The following is a 16,644-nucleotide window of genomic DNA, read 5'->3' as shown; positions in this document are numbered from 1 at the left end:
AATAACTTTTTAACAGGAGGTAATAACGACTGGGACAAAGTTGGATTTGACAAACTGTACCTGGAGATTTGTCCATACCAAATAGTATGACATCACTACCATTAACAGAACATTAAAAATAATAGTGGCCTTGGTGATAGGAACAAGCCCCGGACGTCATAGCGATACTGCCATTTCAGGTAGTTGATAAGGTTTGATTTGTTGAAGGTTCATGTTTTTTTTCCCTCATCACGGCGCATTTGGTGCAACTAGAATTGTCTTCCTCTGAAACAGCAAATGTTTGCTTACAAGTGAGCTCAGGAGAAGTTACGACAGGCTTTTAACAAAACGCCACAGGCAGGAGAAAAAAGGAGCGCTTCATTTGCTCACCAGAACAGGACGGGTAATCTCGCCTCATAGGAGCAGTTTTTTTAAATGAGCGGTTTTCTGAGCTTTTTTTTTCATGTTAGCGGATTTATTGGTATCATGTCATGATTCCTCATTCATCATGCACCCCTGAGCATTATTATAATAATTATTATCAGTTGTAGTCGTAGGGATAGTATACAAAAATATGAATAGTATTTGATGATGTGTATGTTGCTTGGTTATTGCATGGATCATACCAAAAAATAGTGCAATTCAAACATCACAACTATTAATAGAATTTCCATCTAAAGTAATTTAATTTGCTATTTTCTTCAACCATATACCTGATTTCCATCATTCATTTATTACTCATCTGAATATTTTGTGAATTTGACACTTGAGTTTTAACTGTCCCTAAATATAACATTAAATTCCCTTTACTTTAAGTCATCATTTTTCTTTTAGGCCAAGTGAAACAAATGAGTTTTTCCCCAAGTGTGAGTCCTGTACTTGTCGGGACATTGAGAGATTAAAAATAGGTCACTTGATGGCCACTCATCTTTATTGGTGAATGGAGCCATTATGTGAGAAAGGCACTCACGCACACACATTACGAAGGCATCTGTGTTGGACTGATTATGTACGTCAGCAGATATTTCAGTCTCGCAGATATCAATACTGTACTGGGATGTTTCAGTTGTTTTGAGATAAGAAGCTTCCGTGTATAGCTCTCAAACTCTCTTTTTAATCACCATTTTACCAGCTAAACTCCTCTGAGTCATGAGTTGTCCCATGTCCCCGGGCTTGCACTCTGCCCATTCAGAAAGCGTGACCCCGCCTCTTTCTGGTGAATATTCAGTGGAGCTGGCTGAACAAAACAACAGCGGGGTGTGGTTTCAGTGAGGAGGGAACAAAAGGAGAGTTTTCTCATTCAAATAGATGCAGCTCTCTTTCGGCACCGACAGTTTTATAGCCATTCAGTTTTGCTGCACATCTGTATCAAAATGCAAACGGAAAGATTTTGCTTCTCTTTTCGCTGTTTAAGTCACAATAGAAAAGTTCCGTAATTTTTGTTAATGAATTAGTTGTAGGTCATTTTGGTTGCTATTAAGTGGAAGCAGGTGACAACTGGAGGGAATTTGAAAACTTTTTTTTTTTTTAACCTTGCGTGACATAGTAAAAAGGAATAGGTAACTCTCTTTAACCACATGGTCCATTAATAAGTATATTAATAAGTGCACTAGGTCCCCAACTTACAAACACAATTGGTTCCAGACGACCGTTCTTATGTCGAATCGTTCTTAAGTAGGGGAAAAGGTAATATTACCAATGATATAGGTACTACATGTACGTGTATACATATATACAGTATATGTGTATGTATGTAAATATGAGTTTGGATGCAGTAGTAATATTAAACGAGGATAATTAATGAAAAAACAATAATAAAAGTGATATAATAATACGTAATGATAAATGTTATTTACCTTAGAAGAGGAGTGGCCGAGCATATGTCGTTGTGGAGGAGTTGGAGGAGATATTGAAAAAAAGGACAAGTCGTCGTCGTCGTTAGACTCTTCTAAAAGAGGTAGTGTTCTGTGGGTGGTGTAGAATTAAGCAGGCCTATTTGCTCTGTCCAATGTCCAAAGCAATGTAGCTTTCCCTGTTCTCCCGCTGTTGGTCCCATTAGCAGTGTCACAGTGCCCTCTGCTGGTCAAGCATGTAGCAGTTTAAATATGGACTTATCAGGCAAAACGCATAAAAAAATAGACCAGTCGACTTGTGTTCGTAGCCCCGAGTGTTCGCACGTTGGATGTTTGTTAGTAGGGGACTTAGTGTATATTGTACAACAGAGCCACAACAGAACCACTGTTGTAATAGTGCAAACAGCTCAGCCAGCATTGTACGAGTTCATTGTGCACAACAGTACAGTGGCATTTTAAAGCGCATGCAGAGATAGCTAAAGCTGCTGGATGCTGACCACACATCACACTTTAAATGGCGCCACTGCCATCTAGAGGAGTTAAAAAAAAAATAGGGCTGTAAAATGATTAAGCATTTTAATCAGATTAATCACAGTTTTAAAAATGAATTAATCATGATTAATCTCCATTAGCAACTATGTGTGAAATATGCCCATTTTTACTGTATTTACTTAACAGAAATATAAATGACAGGGCAAGATTATATATATATATTTGTATGGGTTAATTATTTAGTATTTATTTGTATATTTGTATGGATTATCATAACAGAGAGGCGTGCTTGCTCTGGTGCAATTTAATTAAATGTAACATAATTAATGAACCGCACGGTGGTCTAGTGGTTAGCATGTTGGCCAACACAGTAACAGCCTGGAGATCGGGAAGACCCGGGTTTGATTCTCCCCTGGGCATTTCTGTGTGGAGTTTGCATGTTCTCCCCGTGTGTGCGTGGGTTTTCTCCAGGTACTCTGGTTTCCTCCCACATTCATCCATCCACATACATCCATTCCATGCATGTAATTGGCGACTCTAAATTGTCCATAGGTATGAATGTGAGTGTGAATGGTTGTTTGTCTATATGTGCCCTGTGATTGGCTGGCGACCAGTCCAGGGTGTAGCCCGCCTGTCGCCCGAAGTCAGCTGGGATAGGCTCCAGCATGCCCCTGCGACTCTAAAGAGGAGAAGCGGCATAGAAAATGGATGGATAATTAATGAAATAAATTAGTTACCGCCGTTATCACGTTATTTTTGACAGCCTTAAAGAAATACATTTTTACTTCTGATAATGTTGACGTTTTTTTGACCAGGTGCTAATTAGGTTATTTGATTTCATAGATCCCACACCCTCCGACTATGGGATTCATACGATTTCATCATTTTACGGCTTCACTCCATCATGGTGTTTCAAATATATGTTAACTAATAATAAGCTGTTTTGTTGTTGAACATGACCTATTATTAGTAAAAACAAAATGCATATTTAAGCACATTTGCCATATTTTTTGCTGAAATTAAGCATTGTCAAGCACAAAAAAACGGCTAAATGAACTAAAATACAAATCTAGGGCATTCAGAGGACCTATTAAAAGATGCTGTGAATCCTACCCTAGGTCACTAGGTGTCAGTAATCTTACTGTAATGTTCGGTGAGACACACTCTCACACACACACACACACACACACCTGCATATTTGTTAGTTTAGCCCAAATGTTAAAAAGCAGATTATCATAAAATACCATGGTTTTAATGAGACCTCCCAAGTTTCATGCAAATGTGTTCTTTTTGTTTGAGCAAATATACTCGTAATTTTTGTAAACTTTCTTCGATCTACTGAGTGCTAAATGCCAACTTTTTTTTAATGTAGCTATTGTATTGGGTCTCAGTATATTGTGCAGGGGTTCCCCAAAAAAGTGTTGACCAGGTATTGATTATTAATCTCATGCCACATGTAGTGTCCTAGCTCGTCATTGTAGCACTCAGCTTTAACACCAACAATGAGGCATCCTGGTGTCAAACAGGCATTGAGTTAATAATCTAACAGGCACTCTGTGGTTCTGAAGCCAGTAAATTATTGGCCAGGAATGACCCAAGACGATAACGCCCAAAGCCACGGGAGGCTGCAGTTAGGATGAAACGCAAGACAATGAAACCTCAAACGCCTGCTCGGTTTTCTATGATCATCTCAGATGTTTTAGGCGTGGAAAAAAAAACTCCCTGAGGCTCCCCATTGCCTGCTTTGTGAAACGTGATCACAACATTGTTCACGGGGGTTCAAAAACCAAAGTGACTTGAATAAATTGTTGAATCTATAAGGAAACAGACATTCCTACCTTGATTAAATGTAGTCTTTTATTTATTTTGTTAGGGAAACCTAATAATATCCTCTCTCAGTTGCTTGTTATGCAGGATTATACTATCGCGGCCACCGCTCGTGTATAATTGAACAATGCAAAGAATGTGTATTATATTGCAGGAGGTTTGAAGCCCACTTTTCAGTTCTTGATCAAGGCATCAATCACACAAAGTAAATGATCTCATAAAATGTAAAATAACTCCCATTTATATACCAATGCCTCTGACAGAGAAAAAGGGTTACTTATTATATTATATTAACACGTAATCTGCGTGGTAGATGACATCATCGCACATGCTGCCTCTCTCTCCAGAGGTCTTCGTCCTCTCTGAAGCCTTTAAATCTTACAGATGACCGCATTGTTATTGTGCTTTTGCCTTCAGCATACGCCCATTCTCCAGTGCCATTCTTTGTTGACTGGCATGAAATGCGATCCTACACTTACACATTGAAGGCACGGTATAATACTAATCAATGGCTTACAGTACACTTTTCATGAAAAGATTACTTTACTGTTTCAACCATGGTATTTCATCAGTCATAATGTGGTGATGGTTATGGTTTAATTTATTTCAAACATGCGTACAGTTTACATTGAAATGCTTCCTGTTATAATTCACAATTCCACATATCCGAAAAGAAGTAGGAAGAAGCAAATCTTATTTATTCCTACCCCGTCCCCGTTTCACATCAATTGCTAATACATTTGTTCACTTCCAACATGCACTAATCCACTATTTATTTTATTCTTCCATACAATAAAAGCAGTTGTTTGTAAACAAAAACAAAACATGTTTTTTTTTTCCCTTTCCCTTGTTGTTGTCTGGATCTATACCATTCTCCGATCCAATCGTTAGTGGTCTGGATAGCTAAAGGTTCTCACTTCCAGGTCTTCCCGTCCTTCCGTCTTTCATGTCTAGCGTGGTAGTGATGTTAAATGTCAAATGTTATTGAATGTAATCCTTCCAACGGCATCGTCCTTTCCTTGTGGGTTGTATCCTCCATTTTCCTTGCTGTCATGGTGATGTGATCTTTAATATTTAGCCAAATCGTTGATCTCTTTGACAACAAGCGCTCTTGCCTCTGACAGAGCTCTGAGAACCAGCTCCAAAAAAGCTCTGAACCAGTCACAGTGGAAAAGGAGTGTGAGTGAACCACTACCCTATCAGATGTACAGTATCATTGTCGATAGAAGAAATTGGTTTCGTCAAATGGTTTCTTTTTTGAACCAGACCTAAATGATGTCATGCGCAGATGAGTGGAAGAGGCTGCAGATTTCTGTGTAGACAAACAGTGACCAGCCTTTTTGCGTCACTATTTCTCCCCTGAAGAATCTTTGAAAAAATCTGATACACAATCAGCTGGACTAAGCAGATCATTACAGCAGTTAGGTACCGTTTGTGATGACTCTGCAGTCAGTCAGTCAGTCAGTCTTCTAAATCCTTAAGTCTACTCCCTACTGGGATGCAATCGAATACGCCAGAGGAGCCGGCGGTAATGCATTGGAAAAACCACAACCCATCCTCCCGCAGCCGCGTTGTCCATATGTATTGATCGGACCCATCAAGTGCGTGCCGAATCTTCTCTTATTGTCCATTAGACATCCAACAGCTTGTCGGTTTTGATTGACACTGTCAGAGCAACAATACGTTTATTATTGTGTTTGTAGTTTGCAGTGGTGTAGCTGGTTCTAACGTTCTGTCTGGAATCATCTGTCGGAATAATGTATCTTGTTTGAATATCAACCACGCATGTTCATGATGTGGCCAAAGTGACAGACTTCAGATCTTCAGGTTTGTGTCGACATCTCTCACCCCCATACTTCTGCCGTCATGCCCTGAAGTGGTGGAATGCTGCATCATTGTTTTTTTCCTAATAAATGCGGCATCGACCGTCAATGTTTTATTCAAACACATATCCCCTGTCTTAAAGTCTCATTATGTGCTCGTGCTCTTCCAGGTGATCAACCTGCAGAAGCCAGAGCTAAGTCGAGACACGGTGTACCCCATGCACCCCAGCAGTATCCACGGAGTGGAGGACATGTCCACACTGGCAGAGCTGCATGAAGCTGCCATCATGCACAACCTCTTTCTGCGCTACCAGAGAGACAACATCTACGTAAGGCACCTTGTTGGAACACGTTCACGTCTCCATTGTGAGCTTCTGTGGCTTTGTCTAGACCTGTGGGGATCTCACTCAACATAAGGTTGGGGATTTTAAACATAATTTTGGCCTCAACTCACCTCAACTAGCGGTGTTTATGTAGGTACTCAACTGCAGCGAGAGAGGTGTCTTAATATTTGTCAGTTATGTAATGCAGTTCATGCTAGGTTAGCCTATTCGCTGAAGAAAAACTGAACAATCAAACAACAACTCCCATGTCTGTAGCTGACTGATGGATAACTGACGTTAGGATGGGTTCCAGGCTTTATTTTAAGATGTGTAGTTTTTTTTTTTATCAACTCCATTAAGTGGTGGCTATATACTGTACACAAGGTGGAGTCATAAACAGGCTCTAGGGACACATATTATTTATATTATTTACTTTATTCATTCATTCCCAGCTGACATTGGGCGAGAGGCGGGGTACACCCTGGACTGGTCACCAGCCAATTGCAGGCCACATACAGACATCCTGGGCAATTTAAGAGTCGCCAATTAACCTAACATGCATGTTTTTGGAATGTGGGAGGCTCCACACGGCGATATCCAACGGAGATTCGAACCCAGATCATCCAGATCTACTGACCGTGTGGCCAACATGCAAACCACTAGGTCACCGTGTGGCCCTATATTGACTTTATGACATTATTGAAAAGTTATTTTTATAAATTTTGTACATAGCTACATCAAATTTTATAAAATGCGTTTACATTTTGGAAATAATGAATAATATTTTATTCCAAAAATGATAATCAGTTAGAAATCCCAGTGTTTGCATGTTTATATTATATTTTCACTGTGTTTTGGCGAGCAGCGAACCGTCCCACTTTGTTCAACGGTCCTTGAACGCACCATAATTATGTGTGTGTGTGCAAACTTTCGCCAAGCTGCACAGATAGACTTACAGTCATCCCTCATTTATCACGATTACTGTAATTGTTTCCAGACCCGACCGTGATACGTGAATTTCCGCAAAGTAGGATTCCTTATTTACAAATTAAATGATAAATATTTTTGTAGTTAGAGGACAGAAAACCTGTTTACCACCTTCTAAACACGGTTTTTAACATTATTAGAGCCCTTGAGACATGAAATAACACCTATATAATCACCTTTTCTTTTGTATTACCCAATATAGTAGCCAAAAAAGACAGAAAATATAAGATATAATATACTGTAGACTCATACACGTTAGCATTGGGGGAGTTACACCAGGCACTTCCTGCGTGGCTATTTTCTCATAAATGTAACATTACTGACACCTAGTGACCAGTGTAGAATACTACATATCAAAAACATGTACTGTATTTAAATGCATCTTCTGAATGCCTTCTATTTGTATTTTAGTTCATTTAGCCTTTTCATGCTTGAAAATGCCTGATTTAGGTCAGAAATACGTAACATTTGCTTAAATATCTGTATTTTTTCACTAATAATAGGCCATAGTCAACCACAAAACTGATTTATTACTGAAACAGCAGTCGTCCCTCGCTACATCGCGGTTCGAACATGGCTCCCTCACTCTATCGCGGTAAATGATTGCTGTTTCGTGGTTGATAATGGTAAAAAACTAATTCAGAAAGTCCGTCCATCCATCCATTCATCCATCCATCTTCTATGCCTCTTATCCTCAGTAGGGTCGCAGGTGTGCTGGAGCCTATCCCAGCAGACTTTAGGCGAGAGGCAGAGTACACCCTGGGCTGGTCTCCAGCCAATTGCAGGGCAATTTAGAAAGTCATAAACAGGTTTTTTCTATGCTCTAACTACAACTATATTCCATTTTTTTAATATTGAATCCTACCTTGCAGAAATTCACTTATCACGGCTGGATCTGGAACAAATTAACTGCGAGGGAGGACTGTACTGCGAAAAACCACGATAGAGTGAAGCCACAAATTTGATGCGGGAAGTGGCGAGGGACGACTGTATACTGTATTTTTCCTGTGTTTCTTTCAACCCATATTTGTTCCCAGAGGAGTTATTTGGCTAAGACACTATTAGAGTGGAGGCCACTAGAATATTCCAAGACTTTTTATGCCCCCTAAAACATAATCCATTAATTACATAGTTTGTCTGCATGCCACTGCAAGTACAATATCCTGAAATGATGACCTACAAACACACTTTGTGAGGAACCTTTACCCAAAGCGCATTACCCCTGAGGGAACAGTGGGCTGGATCCAAGAGTATTACCAAAAGTATTCGTGTATGAAGTCAAATTAGGCCATGGACTCCATACTGGCTAGTTACAACATTAGGTCCACCTGCACAATCAAGCGAGAATTGCATATACTGTAAAATAAGCGCAATAATGATGCTCAATTTTGATTGAGATACATTAAACAATATATTTATTATTATAGTTTGTAGTTGGTGTTGCAGAACTGATCGCACCTTACTGAGAGCTGGTTCTAATATTGTGGTCACCCCATAAAATTGCACCATAAGGACAGAATATTAGAAACAGCTCTCTGTTTGATGCAGTACAGTTCTACGCCGCTGCAACCTCCAACCACAATAATGAACACGCTGATGCATTTATACCCCTCTGCCAGTGTCAACCAAAACTGAGCATTATCATCTGGTAATTATAGCTCATTAGTGCAAATTATTTATTGTTTTCATCTTCAACCATCATTCAACCCCCTCAGACCAACATAGGCTCCATCCTGGCAGCCGTAAATCCCTACAAGCAGATTGCGGGCCTTTACGACGGAACCTCAGTGGATTTGTACAGCAAACACCAGATGGGGGAGCTGCCTCCTCATATATTTGCCATTGCCAACGAGTGTTACCGCTGCCTGTGGAAGAGACACGACAGCCAGTGTGTTCTCATTAGGTAAAGATGGAAGTGAGCCCTTTTTTAGCACATTTATTCATTAAGTACAATACTCAGAGTTAAGTGTTGCTAATCTTTCAATGTTGTCAGTGGAGAAAGCGGTGCCGGCAAGACGGAGAGCACCAAGCTGCTGCTCAAGTTCCTCTCAGTGATGAGTCAGAACTCAGCAGGCGCACCTCCATCGGAAAGAACCACCAGAGTGGAGCAGGCCCTCATCCAGAGCAGGTAGAAACCATTTTATGGATGATATTGTGGGCATTGCATTGAAAACATAATAGCCAAATGAAAATATCAGTTAGTGGTGATAATGAAGTCATATTTTCCTGTGGTTTGTCCCCAGTCCTATCATGGAGGCATTCGGGAATGCAAAGACGGTGTACAACAACAACTCCAGCCGTTTCGGGAAGTTCATCCAGCTCCACTTCTCCCAGAATGGAAACATCCAGGGAGGCTGCATCATTGATTGTATCCTTCAGCAATGTTGCTTTACTGTAAACATGTCCCGTAACTGTTCTTATAGCTGGGGCGTTTATTTACCTAAACCGCAAAGAGGACAGGACGATAATTGGAAAGAAGAAACTCATTCCTCATGCATATAACAACTTCATTTCTTAACTTTATTAATTATTTCACTTATAACTTATACAAATTATCATACCAACAGTAGCACAAGCAACACTTGAAAGCGCATGCAGAGGTAGATAAAGCTGTTGGATGCCGCTGACTCGTTATACTTCAAATGCAGTGACTGCCATCTTGTGGCGTTAATCAAAGACTACATCAGGAGGTTGCCTACAGCCACAACTGGCAATGTTTTCTCATTTGGCGCTAATTAAAATCTCAGGGAATAATTGTATTGTATCCCACCTGGCATCCTCAAGTATTTTTGTATATGTATTGGATGCCAGCTGGTGCAGCTAAGGAGAAGTATGCTGGTAAAGCTCACTCCCTGACACTGCCGTTCTTGACTCTTAACCTGCGGACGCCGGTTCGAGGTTGAACCAGGCAGGTTACATATGGATGTACCTAATTTACTTTATTACAGAAGACACATATTTTTGTTATTCCTCTTGACTTTCACCCATCAGATTTGCTTGAAAAGGTAGGTTTGTGTTCCTCCAGCACCTAACAAGAAGCAAACAGCAACATATCTGTAATAGGGCTGCAATTTACGATTATTTTCTTTGTCACTTAATCAGAAGCTTGTTGTTTCGATTAATCGAGTAATCGGTCAGGCCCTAGACCACATGTGTCAAACTGAGGCGCGGCGGCCAAATCTGGACCACGCTGCAATTTCATCCGGTCTGCGGAACTGTTTGGAAAATAGCATTGAGTTGGCCCGCCTTGCGGATCTTATCAAACAAAGTGATGACAGCGATCGGCAATTCCTCCAGTATGAACTACTCCTCTGGCATAGAGCTTTTAAAATTGAAAACAATATTGTATATAGCATGAAATTCACAACCATTCTCAATAAGGGTGCCAGTTTCAGACCAAAAGTCAAAATTATTTAACTGTACATGACTAAAAATTGTAGCACTTCAACTATTACACCATGTCTGCACAAAATAACACCTAAGAGAGACATAAGACAGTCAAAAGCGATCATTTTAACTACAGCAAAGCACGCTGGGAAATGCATAATCCATTCCACAGCTGCAAACTCTTCTGGGTTACACATCTCACGGATTGTGATGTTTTTGTGTTGATATAAAATATTGTAGATGAACAATTACTTTATTGAAATGAACAACCACGCCAAAACAACCGTAGTCGTGTATCCGCAGACTATCGGAAAATAGAAATGTCAAGCAGGACTGAACGGACACAAAAAAATGCACATTTCCCCCACTCTGATGTAAAAAAAAAAAAAAAAAAAAAAAAAAAAAAGTCCATCCATGAGTTAAGTTTTTAAAAACTGTCCACATAAAGACACATTCACCAGCTGTCATACGCATTTTATCCCAGCCTCATATCGGTCGTACGTTCCAATCCCGGCATTGCATGCACGGGGAACTGAAATAAAAGGTGTGTAGGCTTCTTACTAATCTAGTCGTCAGTGCTAATGAGACATATTGCCAAACTCTGTTTCGTTAATTTAGCCATTTTTATGCTTCCCGACACTAACTACTATTTTTTCAGCCTGGATTATCGGGGCATGTCCTGTCATTTTCGCAACTTCAAACAAGCATCCGTGTGTGCACTGATGATGCATATAAGTGTGCTTCATTCACCGATTATGTTGGTCAAAGTGTTAGAAATTTCAGGATACATAATAAGAAAGATATAAAGTTGGGGTGGGGGGTAATGTCTAGTTTGGCCCACAATAAAAATAGGCTTTGAGTTTTGGCCCTCTGTGCGTTTGATTTCGACGCCCCTGCCCTAGATGGATCAAATCAATATGAACCAAACACAAACAGTTAGTGGTTTGGTCCGCGATATGTCAGAAATGAGGCAAAAAATGTTAATCACTATTTTCCAGTGTGAGAATATCTTGTTTTAGCCTAAAACACTAAAAGTTAATCGGTCTTCTTTCAAGGATGACTAAGGAAATTAAAAAATATTCACATTTCGGGGGCTGAAATCAGAGGATATTTACATTTTAAATTAAAAAAACTATTAATTGATTACCAAAATAGTTGTCGATTAATTGGATAATCGCTTAATAATCCATTACTTGTTGTAGCTGCATTTTATTACGCTTTATCCTCGTCATGCTCATTCTCTCTTCTCAAGAACCGTGTGGTACGACAAAATCCAGGGGAAAGAAACTACCACATCTTCTATGTGCTGTTAGCGGGGGCCGACAAAGACCGCAGAGGTTAGTATGGTGTTTTTACAAGTCAGAAAGGATACGGTATACTTCTGAACGAGCCCTCTTTTGAATGTCAATTAACTATGAGTCCATTCTCTGCCTCTACTGCAGACATGTATTTACTGTCAGACGGTCCCGAGTCTTACCACTACCTGAGCCAGTCAGGCTGCATGCAGGACAGCTGCCTGGACGACAAGCAGCTTTTTGACAGCGTCATGGTGAGCAACCAGCAGGGACAAACGCTTTTACTCACTAGGGGGCACTATAAGGCTTTGAAATGAGGAAACAAGTGTAAATGCACAAAAGCATTGGGACGAGAGGAGTTGCCCATAACATCTAGGAAAGGATCAAAGGCTGTAATCCAACCCCTAATTGATTTGATGTTTAATGTCTGTTTGATTTATCTATCCATCAATCTATGTGGCTATCTATCGATTAAGAAGCATGTCTGGATACGTGGTAATGTTGGTTGAGGTGAAAATGTACTGTTTAGAGGCATATACAGTATTACAGTACATCAAGTATTGTTTTCCAGTGCAAAGTCACCAACAATGGTGTTTCCTTGTTGTGATGCAGTCGGCCCTGCAAGTGATGGAGTTTAGCGAGGAGGAGATCAGAGACGTGTTCAAGTTACTGTCTGCCGTACTTCAGATGGGAAACATTGAATTTATGACCGCTGGTGGAGCTCAGATCACTTCCAAAGGGGGTAAGAGAACAATTAGGATTTGCCAAGTCAGTGTTCACCAGACTTGTAACTCATCCACATGGCTCAGCCATTTTCATGGAATATCCACAAATCATTGCAAGGGAAGATATATAGATACCAGTAATATACATATTATATATATTTATATCTGTCTGACTGTTCGATAAATCAAATGTAGTTGCGGCATTGCATGAGTTGGGGGGGTGGGCTGCTTGGCTTATTATACAATGTATCACAATTTATTTTCTGTTGGAAGAGACTGAAATATTCCTTGCGCCTCTGAGTTTGATTGACATCGCAGCTAAAGACTGAGTCCTGAACAGGCTGAAACATGAGCGTCATTGTCTTGTGTTCACTCTGACCTCTTTTCTAAAGTTAACAACCATCACTGCTTAATAAAGCACCTTACAAGCTTGCCTGTTGGCAATAGATAAAGATCACTGTAGTCTTTTTTGACGTATTAAAAGGAGCCACACCACCAACAACTTCTCAACATCTTTGATTGTTTGTGATCTCTGGTTCGCTAACACCTGTACACCTTTCGCAACGTTAGCTACCTCGATTACTTCTATTTTTGATGCGGCCTTCCCGTACATCCTGGCGGGATGCCATCTTTGTGCTCTGTAATGAGTTAGTTCTTAAATTCAATAGTGTTTTCCTACCTTTCTTAATGAAATTGCCGGCACTTGCAATTTTCTTTATTTGGCAGTTTCCCTCAATGAAAAATGCACAGACAGTGAGTCAGCGACGCGTGGGAATCTTCATTTGGCCACTCGCTTCCACGAAACGATACAATGCAGAGCAAACACGCTACTTTGTTAAGCATGGAACAGTGTACGAAAACCTAGGCAAAATGCTGGTGAAAGTCTTTGTCTAAAACTGGGGCGTTGGAGAAATGAGTTTGACTGTATCTGAGATTTTAGTACATACAGTATTACCTCAGATAAGCCAATCGGTCTAACATAGTAACAACATATTTTGTTATTGAAAAAAAACCTTGATTTCAGATATTTTATTTTATTTAGGTTTACATTTTTGCAGTGTTGTTCTTTTTTTTGCCTCAATTGCATGTTTACCTACATAATAGTTAACTTTGTCATGTACTTTGGCATGTATTTGTGTGTTTTCTCATTGTACTGTAATAAGGAGACTGAGAAATAATGAGCCAGCGTTGTTCTAGTATTGCTTGCAAATCAACTCTCCTGATTTTTGGAGAGTATTTTTCAGAGATCGATAAAAATAAGATTATTATTGATGAGTCTATTAATGTATTTGCGTTGTTTCAGTGGTCAGCAATGTCAGTGAGCTGCTCGGCCTGGACTCCTTCCAGCTGTCTGAGGTGTTGACCCAGCGCTCCATGATCCTCAGGGGAGAGGAGATCTGCTCGCCGCTCACTGTCGAGCAGGTAACAACACATCCAGCCCACCTCCGCTACCACTTGTGCTACCCCGCCCATCGTTCACGTATTTTCTTTGGACCATAGACATCTTGCAGTTGATCCTTTTGTCACCTTTTAACCAGATGCCAGCACATCACCCCCACCCCGTCCTCCCCGGTGACACTCACCCCTCTCACACGCATACACATGCCCCCTCCACATGGCTTGCGTGACTCCCGGCCATTTCCTGCTTTTTGTCTGCCAGATTCCCGGCACAATGAAGCCATGGCGATAGCGATCTGAGTCAGAAGCACAATGGAGCTCATGATTGTGTGTGTGGGTGAAGTTGGAGACTTCTACTCTGGTGGCACACACTGTAAAAAGTCACTCACAGCACGCCTGCCGTTATACATCGCGTCCATGCACCAGTTTATAATTCATGATGGCACGTCTTCATATGTGTGTTTTCCTTTTATAAATACACCACAATGAATCGGATTTTTAAAAAAACACACATTTTTAATATTCAGAAATAGAAGATTTGAGCTGACAGAGCAAATAAGTGCACAAACACCAGGTTGCCACTTGAGTATTCTGTTAAGATAATGTTAAATAATAAAAATAAATCTAAATTATCTCACATAGCTTCAGTAAAACAATAAATGTACACACAAATACAATCATGATCATTCTCTTTATCAATTAATCAGAAGCTTGTTGTTTCAGTTAATGGAGTAGTTAGGCCATAGATGGACCAAATGAATATGAAGCAAACACCTACAGTTAGTGGTTGGGTCCGCAACATCAGAAAAGAGGCAAAAATGCCCATCACTGTTTTCCACAGTCAGAGCTGATCTGTGTGAATATCTTGTTTTGGCTAAAACACAAAGATAATAGGTGACGAAGGAAATATATAACATAAATAAATAGAAATATTCACATTTGGGAGGTGGAAATTAGAGGATATTTACATTTTTAAATCAAAAAACAATAAATCGATTTCCAAAATAGTTGTTGATTAATTGTCGCAACGCTAATCTTGTGGCGTTAATAAAAACTACATCAGGAGGTTGCCTACAGCCACAGCGGTCAACGCCAGTGTTTTTTGACCACGCCCTCATTAGAGACCCCGGTGGTTATTTTCTGTTGTAGACTACGCACCTGACGACTACAGGTGATGTAGTGGCTAATTGAATAGAGGCCTTCATTGGAGCATTTATGGTTACTTCCAGTGTAAAATGTTCTTATTCTCCTCCTTGTTTTGGAATTCAAGCCACAAAATGTATTTTAAATCCTTTACAGGCGCTAGTGAAGTCTTGCATTTCTATGACCTTTTGGGCCTTTGAAATTTTGAGGTTTTGGAGGAACGTTCTGACTCAACACCCCCGGTCAGTTACACATGAGCTGAAACCGTCAACCCTCCTCTGTCTCATAGATCCCAGTAAACATGTCAAATGACTCCTTTACTAATACCAGCGAGCCACAAGAAAGCATTCATGACACCGACAAAGGCGTTGTGCAGTCCCCCTACTGCAGCTTGTTCTGTCTGCCCTTTGAAGCAGCTCCTCGCTAAATAGACAGCATTATTCCAGTCTGGAAGAAAGCCTTCTTCTCACAGTAACCAGGGGGTCATCCAACTTACAACCGCTCAGAGTGGACACCCAACCACCCACCATCCCTCCTCCACCCCTACACACCAGACCCCCCCCCTACTCTTCCCTCATTTGGGACAAACAGCCATTCTTCTCTTCTCCTGTGACGGAGATCCTGGAGCCACCAGCTTTCTTTTCACATTGGCATGATGGATGCCTGGGACGCATTGTTGCTACCGTTTTATTTTGGACTCACATAGTTACACAAACATGCCGTGGCTGATGTCTGTGTGCACCTTTATCAATTTTGTAGAACGTTGGATGAAACAATGAACACTTGATATGCATCAAAAAGCGCATCCAGTGTGTCACAGACACGCACACGATACACCGTCCACTGAAATGCCCCGTGACACACACTCCTCACTCCGAGGACAAGTGTATGGTGATGTCAAGTGTTCATGCGTGACCTGGTGACCGTGGTAACCTTGCAGCTGTCATCGTGCGTTGCAGGCCGTGGACTCGCGGGACTCGGTCGCCATGGCGCTTTATTCCCAGTGTTTCTCCTGGATTATAATGAGGATCAACCAGAAGATTAAAGGCAGAGACAACTTCAAGTCCATCGGCATCCTGGACATCTTCGGCTTTGAGAACTTCGAGGTGAATTTTCACAACTCACGACTTTGCGTATTATTTATTGTTTTCTCACTTTTGTTCACAATTAAGATTTACACATGGCAGCGAAAACTAAAAATACATTCGTAAAGTAATTGAATTCAATAAAAAGTGGCTCAATTATCAAGGAGCATTAAAATCAGACTGAAAAAAATACTATATAACTATAAAATGACCAGAACTATTTTTAAGGGGATTAAGTTGTAATATTACAAGATATGAATTGTAATATTATCATGATGTCATGATGAAAAGTTGTATTATTACGAAAATAAATAATATTAGGAGAAA

At 40.4% G+C, this 16,644-nt stretch overlaps 1 protein-coding gene across 6 annotated transcripts in view; it reads left to right on the top strand.

The window, feature by feature from the left end:
* myo10l3 (myosin X, like 3) overlaps nt 1–16,644 on the top strand; it is a 98,955-nt gene that overhangs the window by 40,740 nt on the left and 41,571 nt on the right. For 4 of the 6 annotated variants that reach the window (XM_054788379.1, XM_054788378.1, XM_054788377.1 and 1 more), the window contains 10 exons: nt 6,145–6,303; nt 9,000–9,187; nt 9,278–9,412; nt 9,528–9,652; nt 10,276–10,289; nt 11,924–12,008; nt 12,114–12,220; nt 12,579–12,708; nt 13,995–14,113; nt 16,192–16,338. In XM_054788379.1, coding sequence (XP_054644354.1) covers nt 6,193–6,303; nt 9,000–9,187; nt 9,278–9,412; nt 9,528–9,652; nt 10,276–10,289; nt 11,924–12,008; nt 12,114–12,220; nt 12,579–12,708; nt 13,995–14,113; nt 16,192–16,338 — 1,161 coding nt within the window. In that variant the 5' untranslated portion in view covers nt 6,145–6,192. Of the gene's footprint in view, nt 1–6,144; nt 6,304–8,999; nt 9,200–9,277; nt 9,413–9,527; nt 9,653–10,275; nt 10,290–11,923; nt 12,009–12,113; nt 12,221–12,578; nt 12,709–13,994; nt 14,114–16,191; nt 16,339–16,644 lie in introns of those variants that run through there. The other 2 variants (XM_054788380.1, XM_054788382.1) reach the window with 2 other exon arrangements.

This window comes from Dunckerocampus dactyliophorus, chromosome 9 (assembly GCF_027744805.1).
Source record: "Dunckerocampus dactyliophorus isolate RoL2022-P2 chromosome 9, RoL_Ddac_1.1, whole genome shotgun sequence".
In the NCBI taxonomy this organism is placed as follows: domain Eukaryota; kingdom Metazoa; phylum Chordata; class Actinopteri; order Syngnathiformes; family Syngnathidae; genus Dunckerocampus; species Dunckerocampus dactyliophorus.
Note: the sequence above shows the minus strand (reverse complement) of the source record. Positions and strands in the feature narration are given on the sequence as shown.